The sequence below is a fragment of the Vidua macroura genome, chromosome 2 (genome assembly GCF_024509145.1).
Source record: "Vidua macroura isolate BioBank_ID:100142 chromosome 2, ASM2450914v1, whole genome shotgun sequence".
In the NCBI taxonomy this organism is placed as follows: Eukaryota; Metazoa; Chordata; class Aves; order Passeriformes; family Viduidae; genus Vidua; species Vidua macroura.
The window spans coordinates 5878418-5894434 of NC_071572.1; the positions used below are offsets into that span (position 1 = coordinate 5878418).

The 16017-nt window shown below is 37.5% G+C and overlaps 1 protein-coding gene across 1 annotated transcript in view; it reads left to right on the forward strand.

Moving 5' to 3' along the window:
* Window positions 1-16017, forward strand: part of TRAPPC10 (trafficking protein particle complex subunit 10) — a 38110-nt gene that overhangs the window by 18912 nt on the left and 3181 nt on the right. Inside the window, exons 9-22 of the mRNA XM_054004415.1 lie at window positions 3-117; window positions 590-666; window positions 2549-2640; window positions 3777-3917; window positions 4798-4910; window positions 5949-6463; window positions 8894-9035; window positions 10287-10445; window positions 11106-11335; window positions 12152-12252; window positions 12622-12748; window positions 13438-13608; window positions 14562-14739; window positions 15129-15323. Coding sequence (XP_053860390.1) covers window positions 3-117; window positions 590-666; window positions 2549-2640; window positions 3777-3917; window positions 4798-4910; window positions 5949-6463; window positions 8894-9035; window positions 10287-10445; window positions 11106-11335; window positions 12152-12252; window positions 12622-12748; window positions 13438-13608; window positions 14562-14739; window positions 15129-15323 — 2356 coding nt within the window. The remainder of the gene's footprint in view (window positions 1-2; window positions 118-589; window positions 667-2548; window positions 2641-3776; window positions 3918-4797; window positions 4911-5948; window positions 6464-8893; window positions 9036-10286; window positions 10446-11105; window positions 11336-12151; window positions 12253-12621; window positions 12749-13437; window positions 13609-14561; window positions 14740-15128; window positions 15324-16017) is intronic.

Sequence of the window (16017 nt, forward strand, 5' to 3'; positions counted from 1 at the left end):
AGTTAAAATCTCTGGGTTACCTGTGTGGACTTGTGTCAGAGAAAGGACCCAATTCAGAAGACCTTAACAGGACTGTGGATCTGTTAGCAGGGCTGGGAGCAGAACGCCCTGAAACAGGTACTTCCAGGAAGGGTGGAATTCCTTCAATAGCTGATGTTGTCTGAAATGCATAGCATAGAAGTACATCAGTAATCTGTATTTTCAAGTATCCCTACATATACACACACACATTAATAGAATTTTATCTCTTGCAAATTCTTTTAATGTCTATTTAGTATTTCAGACTACCAGTGCATCTCCTTACTGTTGCAAGTATAAATTTTTCCATTGATGCTCCACTTAGCATTTAGGTGATTGGTCTTAAACAGCACTGGATTTGAATTAAGGTCTTAATGCTTTCAGATAAGTATTTAAAATAAAATTATTGGAAAAACAAATGGAGCATCCTTGATTGTGTGCAGATAGATAACCTGCATGTGGAGCTGCACTCTCCACTTTCTACTGGAGAAAAAGAAGGGATGGGGTGTGGGGGGTGCTGTTCTCAGAATGTGTTTGTAAGTAACAGCTCTTGTCCTGCTTTTTTCCAAAGCCAATGCATCACAGAGCCCTTACAAGAAACTCAAAGAGGCCTTATCATCTGTAGAAGCTTTTGAAAAACACTACTTAGTAAGTATGAGTTTTGGTTATTTTTATTAGTTTTGTGTGTGTTTGCACTGTAGATTAAATAGGGCCAAAGTTTTCAAACCTGAGAAGATACATTGAGAACATAAATTCGTATTTCCATGTTTTGGTATTAAATGTTATTTCTTGCACACTGAACACAACAAGGCTGATTTGTTTAACAGCTGGAACCCTGTAGGGGCCCCGAGTTTCAAATATTTGCATTAACTTTAATATTTGCAGTTATGAGCTGGAAGTTATTATCTGTGGCTATGTATACTCAGATATTAAAAAAGCCAATGTCGTGGCTGTCATGTTCTGCTATCCCAAATTCAGAATTAACTGACTCCTACCCAGAAGAATATTCGTGTATGAATTCAGCTTCCTTTTGAATGGTTTGGGCTTGCATTTTGCAATGAGTATTACATGATTAAAGTTATACTTTTGATTTTTTTTTAAATATATATAAACTGTGGGACATCTGTGGATAATAGGGTTGTACCTCACATAGATTTATGCACAGTGAGGATTCTAATATTATGCATCTTTATTTTCTGACAGCTCCCCAAATGAGGAGCCATTCTAATTATTTCAGTTTTTTTTTTATTTTGCTGGTTTTGTTTTTCAAATAGAAGATTGTTAAGTAAAACAAAAAAACTCTTGACTGTCACAAGAATGTGTTTGAGCACTTGGTTTAACGGTTTTTGTTGGGTTTTTTGGTTTGTGGTTTTCTTTTTTTTTCCAACCAGTTTTGCTTTTTTTTTTTTTTTCCCTTAAATAATTTTCCTTTAAAATTTCTCATATTTGCACATGTCCAATACAGTTTTCTGGAGAAAACTTGAAGGAAAATGGAATACTTTTTTTGAAACATGGAAACTATGTGATACTCAATTTTAAAAAGTTTTATCAAAAGGAAAAATCTCAAAAAATTTTGTCTGAAGATACTGGGTTTCACTTTTATACTTCATTTATTTATAGGACTAGTTGTGTAGCTGGATCAGAATTAAAATCTTGAGAGCTGCCAGCTTCTCTTAGTTATTCAGTTCCATCTTGCACCTGAAGACCTCTGCTAAGCTCAGCAGTAACTTCCTAAATTTAAGAAACCAAGTGGGATCTGCAGTGTTTGCCAGAGGAATTGCCATTTCTCTTTGTATTTATGACTGCACTTTTATGCAGTGGAAATTCAGATATCAGATACACTCTAAAAGATGGTTTTCTGTGTAGTTGTCATGTAAATATGTACATTTTATGTATACCCATATTTAATCTTGTCCTGTATTCAGTGGACAAGAGCACAGAATTAGTTAAAACTTACTGACACACCTAAGATAATTCATTTGCATTTAAAAAAAAAAAATCTTCTCAGTTTGAAGCCATTCCCCTTTATCCTGTCACAATGTGATGTATTTTTTATATTTTTACATATCTGGCCAGAGTTTATTATGGAGTTTTGAGAGAATTTGGATGGTTGAACACATTGTGTGTGTTGTAACTGCTAATTTTGTGAGAAAGGTTTGCTGCTGTTACTAAAGCTTGGGGCAAGGGGAGAGAGGTGACACTTGGACACTGTGGCTGCATTGGAGATTAAGCTTAAAGATGAGGGATAAACTTCAATTTGGGAATTCAAACAAAATTCCTTTAAGGCACTCTGGTGAAAATAATTATTCTGACTCTTACTTAGCATTTACAGATATGGGATATGACCAGCTGCAGGAGGAGTGAAGGTGACTTGTTACAAACTGCTGTGTATTTTGTGCTCAGGGTAAATGTGACTCATTCTGGGCATTTTGTTGCAGTACCTTAGTCTCTGGCTCTGAGTTTGTGTGAAATAATCATACAGCTGCCAAAAATACATAAAGCTTATAATGGTTTCTTTTCTTTTATACAGGATCTGTCCCATGCCACCATTGAAATGTACACAAATATTGGAAGAATTCGCTCAGCTAAGCTTGTGGGAAAGGACTTGGCAGAGTTTTATATGTAAATGACTCTTTAAAATGTCCTAAATGCATTGCCTTTGAAAAGGTTGACTGTTATTCCTGAGGAAGATATGCTGTAATTAAACAGGAATTTTAAAAAGTATTTTTTGAAATGGAAACAAACCCTATTTCAGGCTGTATTTCAGGGGGAAAAAAAAGAAAACTAGCAATCTCTTTTATCAAACCTTAATTCTCACCTCATGATTTTGTACTCTTACCTTTAACTGTTCTGTATTCTTTAGCTTGATCCTTTCTTCTGGGGAGTAAAGTCTGGGAAAGTGTAAACTTTGAAACAAGTCAAGAGACCTCCTTAGGAAGCAGGCTATAGTAAATACAGTTGTTACCTTAACTACATATATGAACTGCATCTATCTAAAAAAAGCCAGGAAACATGTCTTTGGAGAGTAATCCATTTCATATTTGAGGTTATCATTGCAAAGTTGTTGTTTCCCCTCCTGTGAAATAGTGATTTGAATCCTGATTTCCACTTTTTTTTTTTGCTTTTATCCCTGCTCTTCAAATCCACTGAGAAAACCTCCTGCATTTTTCAGTGTCGTTTTATTTTTCTTATTTAGAAGAATTTGGGAGTCATAAGTGATTTTTTTTTTTTTTTTTGGAAAATATGTTGGGGCATGCTTCCCACCGATATTCACTTAAGCAGTCTGATCTCCACATTGCAACAGATTCTCCCAAATTAACTTAAATTTTCACCAGAGACAGTAATGTTAGTTTTAAAGACTGCCTTGGAACTGCTGTGTGATGATTAAATTTTCATTGAAGTTTGTTTCTGCTTTAAAATTTTTGAGTAAGCAAATTTTAGTTAACTGTCAGAAGCTTTGGGTGGCTTTTGTTTCATTTGTGGGAGGTTCCTTCACTTCATTTGCTCTGACTTGGGATAGATCTGCATATGGAATAATGACATTAATTGCATTTCTACTTGCTGAAGTGAATTGCAATAAGGAAGGGCCATATGTTGATCTGTTACCAGAAAATTCAAGATCATAACAGTTCACTCAGTTTGTCCTGTATTTACTTGCAGTGTTCTTCCCCCATGAGCACTTTGAGAAAAGATGCAGAGAGATTTCCTGACTACAAAGGTTCTTACGTTGCTCTGTGCTCATTTTTTCATTTCCCAAGGAGGAAGAAAGGTCCCCAGAAGGCAGAGGTGTATCTTCAAGGAGCACTGAAAACCTACCTTGCTGAGGGCTGGGCGCTGCTGGTCACACACACGAGGAAGCAGCTGGCTGAGTGTCAGAAGCAGCTTGGGCAGATAGAAAAGTATCCTCTAACAAGCAGAGCCAGAGCAATAAAGACAGGAGAAAATGATGCTTGGGATTATTTTTCTGACACACCTCTAGCTTTTATTTAACAGTAAAGACTGCCAGACGTTCTGAGTCTGAGCTGAGACAGCTGAGTTATTTGATACCATGGAGTGTATTTCAGGGGTTGTTCTGTTGTGCTGATTTTTGGTTTGTGTGCTTTTAGAACACGACATATTTTACATGTCAGCCTCCTTTGCAAATTTATTATTAAATAAAACAATGAAAGCTTTTCTAGATTTGAGCTGCAGTGTTTACAAAATATTCTCGCATCACTTTTAAACACTTCTAAATTTTTCTGCTTCAGTGCAAATGCTCATAAGGAATCTGAGCCAGTAATATTGCATTCTTAACTAAATATTCAAGTGATCATTTATATCTCCAGCACTTAAAAATTTAAAGAATGTCTTGTGACTTAGTTATGGTAAGTGATGCTCTAACATCTGGCAGATTCTCAGCCAGGTAAATTGGAATGAAATAGAATACTCAAGATTATTTAGTGCTAAATGTTGGCCAGTGTGATGCAAAACACTGTGTCTTTAACTTGCACACAGCATGGATTATTGTCAAATAATGAATTTTCTATGCTCATGAATCTTTTTAGATGAGGCAAGATTGCACTGGTTAATTATGGATCATGTTTTTAGTAAGTCTGCTACAAAAGTATTGAGATTCTTCTTCTGCAATACTTTTCAGATGATGGTAAATTCCATTTTTTCTTTTCTAGTGGAAAAGTACAGAGATGATAACAGCAAGTGTTGTCTCTAAAGCTCAGAAAAGCAGTACTCAAATGTGTAATTGTTGTGGGTTTCTGTCTCCTCTTTCCTTAACTTCATTAGTTATCTCCAAACAAGCAGCCTTTTAGCTGGTGATAATCACTTAACAGAAGAGGAACGCAAAAGATTTTGCCAAGAAATACTAGATTTTACCAATCAGCAAGCAGAGAACCAAGGTAAGTCTGGATCTTAAAACTTAAACTACTCCAACTTAAGTTGCAGGAATCATCTCCAACTTAAGTTGGAGTTGTTCCCTAAAGGTAGATGGGAAGGCTTTTTCTGATTGGCTTAATTATTTTGTGTATAATTTCTGAACTTGTGTTTTCCAAAATATTTATAAATCTACTCTAATGAAGAATAGTCAAAGATGAAAGAATAATTAACATTTTCATTCTGAATACTGCAAAGTCTTTGTTTTCCTTCAGTTATGTTTCTCTGCTTTAACAGCCCATAATTTACTGCGTGTTGAGTTTTTTCAATTCCTAACCTATCTTTGTCTCTCAGTGCTGGCATGCAAGTGGCAGCTCTGTGATGGTACATCCTGGATTTTGATGTTAGATCTGTGCCCATCCACTTGCAGTTTATTATTTTGTCCATCCCATTTCCTCTCTCTTCTTCATGCTCCTTCAGTAATATCTTCTTGTCAGATATTAATCCTAATTCAAATTAATATGGAATACTTCCTGTAGATCTGAAGACTTCTTATTTCTATGCAGAAATTTTTTCTTAATGATTTGATGTACCATAAGTAATATGTTACTTTAGACTTGATTCTTAATTATTTTTAGGTACTGCCTTAGGGTTGTTTTTGGAATGTAGACAAAAGAATGAAAACCCCTTGCATAGCAGAGCTGCTGGCTCAAGGCACCAGCCTGATTATTAGTTTCTTAAATTTGCACAAGCTCTGGGAAGTTGGTCACTTAATGTTACTGTGTTCTGTAGTAGTGAAATGTTCAACTTCTGCTTAGACAATCTCTCTTAATTCAGTTGTTTTTTATAGCCTGGAAATGAAAATTGTAGTCTAAGTAAAACAAATCTCAGCATCTTTTAACTCTCATGAGAGATAAAAAATTGGAAAGCAGTGATTTGTTGTGAAATAATTGTTGAAAAGTTGTTGATCCATTTGATTCTAGGGATTGAATTTTTAAGAGGAAAATTTTGCTCATCTCCAGCAGCACTGGAGAATAATAAAATCCCTGTTTTTATCTTTCCAGGTCAAAAGGTTATATTGCCTATGCACTCCTTTGCCCAGCTGAAAACTCTGCATTTTGACCCTCCAAATGCTGTTGTCCACGTGGGTGGAAAGTTGTCCATCGAGTTGACTTTGCTGAGCCAAATGCCCATCCCTGTCCAGGTGGACCAGGTTGCCATCCACGTTCACTTCAGCATTGAGAAGAACAGCTACAGGAAAACAGCCGAGTGGCTCACCAAGCACAAAACTTCCAACGGTGTCATCAGCTTCCCAAGTGAAATTGCAGGCTTGCCTTTGTCCAGAAACAGCCTGCCAGCACTGGAGCTGGCTGAAATGTACGAGAGGAGCCCCTCGGACAACTCCTTGAACACAGCAGGAATCATCTGCAAGAACGCGCACATGCTGCTGCGGCGGCAGGAGAGCAGCAGCTCCCTGGACATGCCCTCGGGGCTCACTTTGGAAGATGGGGCTCACGTCTTGAAGTGCAGCAACTTGACTCTGGAACCAGGGGACAATAAAATAACCTTCAATATTCAGGTATGTTTTTTGTATCTGGGTGATTGTAGCACTCGTGACAGAGAAACTAGAAATGCTGGCTGAGGAAGAGCGTTGTGCTGGTGAGTGGTGCCTGTTATTATATATACAGGTATTGCTTCCTGTTACACTTGGATCATCCATTCCCCTCGCAGCTTTTTGTTCTCCTCCATCATTTCCCTTTCAAGGATGCCGTTGTGTTTATGCTAAAACATACAGATGACTCTTCTTGAAATCATTTGAGTCAGCCTTCCTAAACCTGTTTTAAACATCTTGACTATTGCTGCTGAAAATGGAACTGATAAATTCATATACAATATAATGTACTGCTCATGAAGTCTGCCTGTGCTGTTGAGGTCATTCAGAATAACGTCTAAAAGCTTTGATGTGAATTCTTTTTCTAGCCCTTCAGTCATAGTGTGGTTAAATTTGGTTGGCAGCCTTTTCTTCTCTGCCGAGTGTGGTAGAATAATTTTTCACTTGGCGGATGTAGTAAACCTACCTGCAAGAAGTTGAGATCAGCTACAAGTATTTGAATTTAGAAGATGTTAGAATTAAAATTGTCCCCATTAGTCATCATCTAACTAAGTTAACTAACTTACTAGTTATCTTATCTGTGGGATGGCAGTGCAGTCATTTGAACTACCTACTGACCTAATTTCTGAGGTTTCTCATCCTTTCATAGGATTGGGACTGGTTAATGGGATTTGGACCAGAGGCCTTGGTGGCTGGAAATGCAATATTCTGTAAAATGAATTCACATGTATGTAAAAGTGGATTTCAGATGAAGGAGCATTACTAGAAGAGATTTGTTAGGGACTGCACTGAGCTGGCATTTGGAGTTAGTGGGATCAGGATGCAATTGGAAACACCAGGAGAAGAGATGGATGAAAAGCTAGATAGAGCTCTACTTTGAATTTGTCAGGTTCTGCTGTGGAGGATGGACACTGGAGGATGGACAGCCTTACTTTTATAACTTCGCTATTTTCCCAACCTTCCTTTCAAGAAAAGAACTTTGCATGGGAAGACTGCTCAGTGTGAATCCCACAATATAGTTAATTAAGGCATGATGTACCTGTCCTTAAAGGAGAAATCTGAGTATGTTATAATATTAACAGTGTATTATTTGATAAAACAAAGAAAGCTCCTCTAGATATGAGCTGCAGTCTTTACAAAATATTTATTAAAAATCCATTATCATTGTAGTAATACATTCTGTCACTTCTACTGGATTACACAGCTGGCCAGAGGATAGAAACTGATCAGAACTTGTTTTCTGGATTTTCTTAAAGTAATGCTTAATTGCACCACTTCTGCAGGAAGAGGAATGACTGTGCTTCTGTGACCCAGAGGGAGTTTGATAATTTCTGTAGACCTTACACTGGTGATTAACATTATTTATCCTGACAGCAATCTTCCATTTTTTTCCAAGCCTTAAAAGAGATCAAAAAGCATTGTCTAAAATCTTGAGACCAATATTCCCATCCCATATTAAGATTTAAAGTATGTATATATTATGTATTACTCTAGTCATGCTTTTCTGGTTCTTAAGGGCTAAAATGTAGTGACTTTAATGTCAGAATGCATAATACTGAATTTCAGTCTGGATTTGCCATGTAAATAACTGTATGAGGTTTGACTGTTGAGTTGGTACAGCTTTTCTCCATAACTAGTAGACTTATTTAATTATACCCATTTATGGGTATTTATGTATTACACTTGGAAAGTGGTACATGAAAAAAAAGAAATCACTTCCCATTGCATAGCAGTCCCTAAGAGTAAATAGAATCAAGAATAAATATACTAGAAGGTGTTACAGATCTGCTTTTGTTTTTAATCTTATCAAGAAACATCCAGAATCCCATTACTCAGGGTATGGGAGGAGTTGGAAATGAAATATGTATGTGTTACTTTCTTGTAAACATTGACTCAGGGTGTATGGTGGGGCGTGTTTGAAATCAATAGCTGGAGCTGAAAGCTGTGCTTTATACAAATGCTGTAGGATTTTATAATTGTTTTTATGAATTAGCCAAATAAGCATAGGTGTTGTTTAGGTACATAATAACGTTTTTTCATGTATGTTGCACTTTGGGGGGGAACCAACCAACAAACAAGGCAAAACACAACCCGAAGAAACAAATTGACAGCATGGCAACTATGTTCGTTTTCCTGATTATTAGTGCTAGTTAATTATGATGTTTTCTCTTGAATCAGACAGCACTCTAAAGCTCCTATCTTAATGGGGCAAAAGGTGCTCCTTAGTGTAAATCTTGTCATTTACTCAGAAAATTGAGTTTTCTGAAATCTGCAGTTTTAACTTACCCAAAGTACCTCATAAAAACGAGATGGAAACATTCTGTTCTTTAGTAGAGGGATTGTTCTAGAAGTATTTTCTTAAAATTAAGAAAAAAATTCAAATGTTTTTCTTCCAAGGCCAAAGAACCTGGGACATACACGCTCAGGCAGCTGTGCACTTCAGTGGGAAAGGTGCAGTTTGTCCTTCTTCACATCTACCCCATCGTGCAGTACGATGTGTACTCCCAGGAGCCCCAGCTCAAAGTGGAGCCCATGACTGGTAGGTGCAGTGACTGTGCTGAAGCTGCTTTGATGATTCCTCTTTTGCTCCTGTGGGAATAGAGAAAGTGTTTCATGGCTTCAGTATTACTCAGTTTGCCTTACTCTGCTTTGTGAGTCTAAAATACAACCTTGCTTTTCAAATTATCCATCATCGTGTCCTGCCAGTAATGGCTGGTTTTGAACAACTGATTCCAGTGCTTGGCTCTGGACACTTAGTGTCACTTTTGAACCTTGATTTGAATATGTATTATCACTGAAATATCAGGTGTGATTTGAGCTGCCACGCTGACAAGAAGTGAATATTTACATTTGTAATTGACTGAGCTCCTTATTGGTTGTGATCACAGGATCAGTTAGGCTGGAAAAGACCTCTGGGATCGAGTCCAACTTATGGCCAAACACCACCTTGTCACCCAGACCATGGCACTGAGTGCCACATCCAGTCTTCCCTTTAAACACCTCCAGGGACAGTGACCACCTCCCTGGGCAGCCTGTTCCAATGTGTACTCTCCCTTTCTGTGGAGAAATTCCTCCAAACTTAATGCTAGAGTCCCTTTGATATTTACAAGAAATAAGTAAGAAGTGGGATTCTCTACTAGAGAGGCTATAAACTTATTAAAAATGAATACTGAATGCATCCATTGATTTCAGGGACAGGTGAACACTAATTGTTGTAGTGTTTATTAGAGTGTATAAATGGAAGTTAATAATGATTTGTTTTCAGGCTACTGAGTGTGGCAGCTGAGGAGTTAATACGAATTCTGTGCTGGCACTCCAGGTTGCAGTGTGTGGATAAGGAAGGACAGGCATATTGGGCATAAATCAAATTAGGGACCCCTGTGAAACTGATAGCTGTGATTCTGTGTGCACATTGGCATTCTTGTTGTGCTGATCATGTAAATACAGCATGTGGGTGTGACTGGAATCACAGGTGTGAAAATACAGAGCTGTCTGCAACCTGGAGAGCTTTAAAAGCTTAGTAAATTCTTTGGGGTTATTGTATTTCACTGAAATCTGTGCTAGAGAGACAGCTCATCTAAGCCATCCAAGATGCAGTGGGTGTGAGCTCTCAGGTTGAAACAAGTGGTTTCCCCACAAGTTGTATCTGAGCTGGGCTTAATGTGTCCCATAACACCAAAACCCCACACTTGTAAGTTACCCCAGTGTGTGACCAACTGTCTGCTAACAAGCCTTAGTGCATTGTAACCATGTGCTGGAATCTGTTAACAATTCCTGCTCTGTCCTCCAGAAAGCCTTTTGGCTGGCATTCCCCAGAAGGTGAAGTTCACAGTGACCACTGGTCACTACACCATGAAGAGCGGGGACACTCTGCAGCTGAGCAACGCGGATGCCATGCCCATCCTGTACCACCCTGAGAGCAAGGCTGTGATCTACTCCAACACCAGAGGTAAGCCAGGAACTGAAAAGGAATCATCTTTAAAAGGCTGACAAGTTCAGTCATCCTGAAGATTAGTACTTACAGCATTAAGAACACTGACACTGTTTGTCCATAGTCATTATTAAGAACAGTTTTAAGGATTTGCAACTGATAACTTCAGTGCAAGAAAGCTCTTAAACTTTCACCCCCAAAGTAGTAGTGTGAACTTTGACAAACATAGCTGGATAATTTTACTTCCATTGATGAAATCCAGAAGGCAGATGAAACTGCTGCATGTGTGTCCAAGGTTGCTTGAAGTGAAATGATGAAACTTAACAAGGTGCTTTGACTTTGTAAAAACTTGAATTAGTGTCTTATGATGGGCTAAAGTAGCTCTTTAGCTGGTTTGAAGTTTGTTGTTAAATTGCCCTCTCAGTTCTTTCCTGAACAATAGGAGCCTTTTATTACATGGAATGTGGTGGATACTTTCCTGCAGTTAAATAAGGATAGAGCATTACTCCTGGGAAGTTAAATATTTAACATGTGCAGAGTATAGCTGCTTTGCAGAGGTTACTGTGGAGTTTTTTAACATGGTTTCTCATTGCTGTTTTTGCAAACATTGCTGGGAAGTGGTTATGGCACCACATATTTTTCTATTATTTTCTTTTTTTCCATTCTACACATCTATAGAAAAGATCTCAGAGTCATCATTAAGGATTCAGTCATCTGAGAAGATCACAAGCATCAGCTTGCCAGTGGCTCCTGCTTACCATGTGATTGAATTTGAACTAGAAGTCATGTATTTGCCATCAGCCACAGAATCTGCAGTGGAGAAGGGAAATACTAAAAATAAAGAAAATCACAGAAAAAACAAAGAGAAGCAGAAACAGGACAACTGCATGGCTACTGTTGATCAAAAAGTAAGATGTAGTTTAACTTTTTTATTATGAAATGTATTTGATTGCAGGAGTAAACACTTCACTAAATAGAAGTGAGGGGGAACTTGCTTGTTTGGAACTTATTTTCTTTCAAAATACATATATGCAAAAATCATAGTGAATGTTAAAATGTAAAGAAATTGTAAATACAAGCAGAAATATGCACTGTTGTTAAAAAACTGTCAGCTGTTCCCTTGGCTAGTAATCTAACTTTTAGTGTTTTAACACAGTTTATAAAGCATGGAGGGTACCTGTGTCTTTGTAAAAGGTAGCATGGTGTTCTTTTAATTCCAGCTTCTGATTCATGGGAAAGATGAAGTCAAGTGTGCTGCTTCAATTTAAAACAAATATACATTAAATGCATTTTTTTAAAATATTTTGAGCTTGTATTTAATATATTAAATTATTATAAAGACATTAAAATAATAGATCTTATAGCAGTTTATTTGATACTGACCTTTACCAGGGGTAAAGGTGTCAGACATGCCATTGGTGTCCTCTTTTTTTTCTTCTATTCCCCTTCCTTTTTTTATAGTCTTTAGAACTGGGTATGTCAGTTCCTAGAGGAAAAGCTGCTTTGAGATGTCATATCCCACTCACAGGCAAACAAAATCCTGTTCTTTTTTTCAGATTAGATTTTACATACTGATTTTTTAAAAATGTTTATTTCTTCCCCTCCTGGATACATTAGATATAGACACTTGATGAGAAAAGTTTCACTTAGAAAGGAGAAAAAAAGCAAAACCATTGTGCCAAAGACCATTGCAAATAAGAACTGTGTTCCTTTCTTTCCTTTAGGTGACCATTGATTGTCCTTGGTCGATTTACTCCACTATTATTGCATTAACATTCTGCATACCCTTTAATGCCAAGCATTCCTTGTTGTCAGCTGGCAAACGGTAATGTACTCATTATTTATTTATTGTTCCTTCCTTCTTACAAAGTATGGAGCTGTATGAGGTTTCATAACTCATATTTATAGCAGTCTTTTTTTTTTTTTTTTTTTTTTTTTTAATATATAAATTGGGCTTTTACTATCTTCCCCCTGGAAGCTTGTGCATTTCCTCTTGTGTTCTTTCATGACAATAAAACAAATTTGTGGTTTTGGAAATAAGACTACAGGAGGAACCCAGTTATCCTGTTGGTGTGTAGTTCTTTGGTTTTGTTTAATGTCAAAGAGGATGTTTTACAGCCTTGTTTTATGGACACGGAGTCTTCCAGTGTAACTCTTCAGTTTTTATTGAAAAAAACTATGTCACATTTTTCAGGAAATATGTGCAAGTCTGCGTACAGAATTTGTCAGAACTCTGTTTCCAGCTTTCAGACTACAGCCTAAAAAATTCTGCTGAGTGTACAGATTTGCAGCTGGTACCCCTCAACCCTGCATCTCAACAGGTAAAATTCACTTGCTGATTTATTCAATTTATTCATCTTATGGTTGCAGTTTGTCATTGGGTTTTAGGAAAAAAAAATCAGGTAGAGACAGTTTTCCAATTAAATACAGCTGTAAACCTGTTCAGTTCCAGAACAGTTTCTTACCATAGACTCATAGAAAGGTTTGGGTTGGAAGGGGATTTGAAGATGAGCAAGTTCCAATCCCCTGTCCTGGGCAGAGACACCTTCCACTAGACCAGGATGCTCAGAGCCCCATCCAACCTGGCCTTGAACACTTCCAGGGATGGGGCATCCACAAGTTCCCCGGGCAACCCTGAAGTTTCTGTCAGCCTTGTCTGAAGATATTAAAGTGTTCATTCTTGGTGCCTAGAAAAAGTATATAAGAACATATTAATAATATTATTAGATTTGACTTTTGATTAAAATATTTTTCAATATTAAATTGAACTTCACTTCACTGAATGTGAAGTGTCTCCTCTTGAAACATTTGATTCTGACAGTGAAATGGATCCTTCCTTTTAAAAGGATGTGCATTGTCAAAAAGATTCAGTGTTAGTCATTTTGTTGCATATTTCCCTAATGATTTTTTGAGTTGTACCAATGCCAGAACAGACAAACATATATTCATGTGTGCATTTCCCCTTCTTTCTCAGGGGAAGCAGCTAACACTCTAAAACATTCTTTTTCAGGTTGTGTACAGTAAGCAATCAATATTCTTTGTATGGGAATTGAAGTGGACAAGAGAGCTTCCTCTCTCCTTGCAGTGCCTGTTTTCAGTCAGCTTTTGTCCAGCTACCTCTGAAGAACAGTCTCTTACCTTGAAGCCGTTCACTTATGAATTCCAAGTGGAAAATTTTTTTGTAAGTACTCTTCTAAATCATAGGGTAGCATATCTTAACTGAATATGGGTTTCCTAAGAAGTGAAAAGGGAAAACCAAGAAATCTATTAGAAAAATTCTGTTTATATCATGAGGTTGATACGTACTTAGAATTCATTGGAAAGTCAGTTTATGAGTGACAGAGCTGCAGCCTTATGTGATGTTGTGGAATCATATCCTTGCCATAGAAATGTGGTGAGGGCTGTAACTTGTGCTCAATCCTGTTCCATTTTTTTACTGTTCTCACCTTCCTGGGTTTGTGCCATGGAGATCTGTCTGCAACTTACTGAGCTGCTTTTTCCCTGCTGGCTTAAGATTGTATTCTCCAAAGCAAATTGCAATTTGCAAAATAATCTTTGCTATTGAAAGCATCTGAGTAGTTTTTTGCAGTGCTTGAGATGAGCTCCTCTAATGAAATATTTAGGGTTTTCTAGGCCATTATCTGAAATGTTTCTTCTTCCCCTTTATGGACAAACTTTTTATTCCTTTGATAAGCTAGGAAGCTCATAGGCTAGGTAGAATTCCTTTAATAGAAAGTTTTATCAACATTATTTAATCTCATCTCTAAACTCAGTGTTCCCCTTTGTGATGCTTGGGTAAAAAGCAGCATCATGAGAATACTCTTGTTTTTTAAATCCTTTTGTCTGTTTTCAATGTTTTCTACCTGCTTGTTGCAAACTGGCATTGAGCAACATTTCAGGTGTTTGTTTGCCTACTGCCATGCACAGCATTCCAGGATTCCATGTCTATGATTTTATTCAACTGAGCAAGATAATGAAGTGAACATTACTTATAAGTGATTATTGAATTAAGAAGATTTAACAGGATGTGTCTGTTTTGTGTAAAGTTGGTACTGTACCCATTGTCCAGTTCAATTTAAACATAAATAAACCACCCCTTTTTTCTTGATAACAGCACTGTTTTCTTCCTGACAGACATTGTACCATGTGAAAACTGAAATCTTCCCACCCTTGGATGCAGAGTACTGTAAAACAGGCTCACTCTGCTCCTTAGAGGTGTCCATCACCCGGCTTGTTGCGCTCTCTGAGGTTGACAGAGATGAAGCATTAACAGAATCAGATGGATATTGCACAACAAAACTTATGTATGAAGGTAAGACTGTTTTTCTTAAGCATTTTAATAAATTTCCCCCTATTTTTTTCTTGACAATAACATTTGCCAGACTTGCTGTGGCGTAAATTCCTTTATTGTGGGTACAGCTGCTTAGTAAAGCAGTTTTCATTTTGCTAGACTGGGAATAGTCTATTTTCTCCTCATTAATCTTCCTTCCAGTGGAATAGAAATATTCTTCAGACTGGATGGATACATGCTTGAGGCCCAACTATGGTTCCTTTCTTACCTTGCACAGCTCTTCACACATAAAAGCTGGTGGGCTTTTAGATGTTGCTAAAATGCAGATTTTCAAAGTGCTTTAAAATCATCCTGAGGGTTCTGCATTTTTCACAGAAGAACTTTATAGTGTTTTCTCTTTATTCTTGCAGTTGTTGACAACAGTAGTAACTGGGCAGTCTGTGGAAAAAGCTCTGGAGTGATTTCTATGCCTGTAGCACCTCGAGCAACTCACAAAGTGCACATGGAAGTGATGCCGCTGTTTGCTGGGCATCTGCCTTTCCCTGATGTCAGATTGTTTAAATACCTCCCTCACCATTCTGCTCACTCCATGCAGCTTGATGCTGGTAAGGCCAGTTTGACCACGTGGCTACTTACAGAAATTACTCTGCTTTTCCTGTGTTCTTGTGTAAAGAGAAAAGCAAAGCAAGAAATACACTGACAGTATATGGACCAGGTACTCACAGGTGTCTTTGCTAACTTCACTCACAGTCCTAAATTGAAACTTGCTCTAAGGGGAACTTCAAATTTGGGTTGCCACCTAAATCTCTGAGGAGGAATAATAAATGCATTGTTCTCTTATGTTTCCTTTAAAGATTAGTATGCAAATCAGTTTTCACTTGATTTATAATCAAGTGAAAACTGTTTGATAGCCCTCTAATCCTGCAGTTCCACTTTCTCTAAATTTTGTGTGTCTTCATTAGTATTGTGATTTTTTCCCAGTTTTCAAGGGATTGAATGTGAAATAAAAGTACTGCTGAAAATGTAGGCCATTCACTTAGATGCAGAGTTCAAATTACCACAGTCATGTAGAGTATTTATCTGTACTGAGTAGTCCCAGAGCTGCAGTGAAAATTCACTCATAGAAGCAACATAGCTTTTGTCAATGGAGCTGCTAGTTTGCATCCTTCTAGCTTGTGACAGATGTGAGGTCATGCTACTGAAATTTTCCTTCACAGAATCACAGAATAATGAGTTTGGAAGAGACCTCTAAGATCATCAAGCCCAACCTATGCCCTAACACCTCAACTAGACTATAGC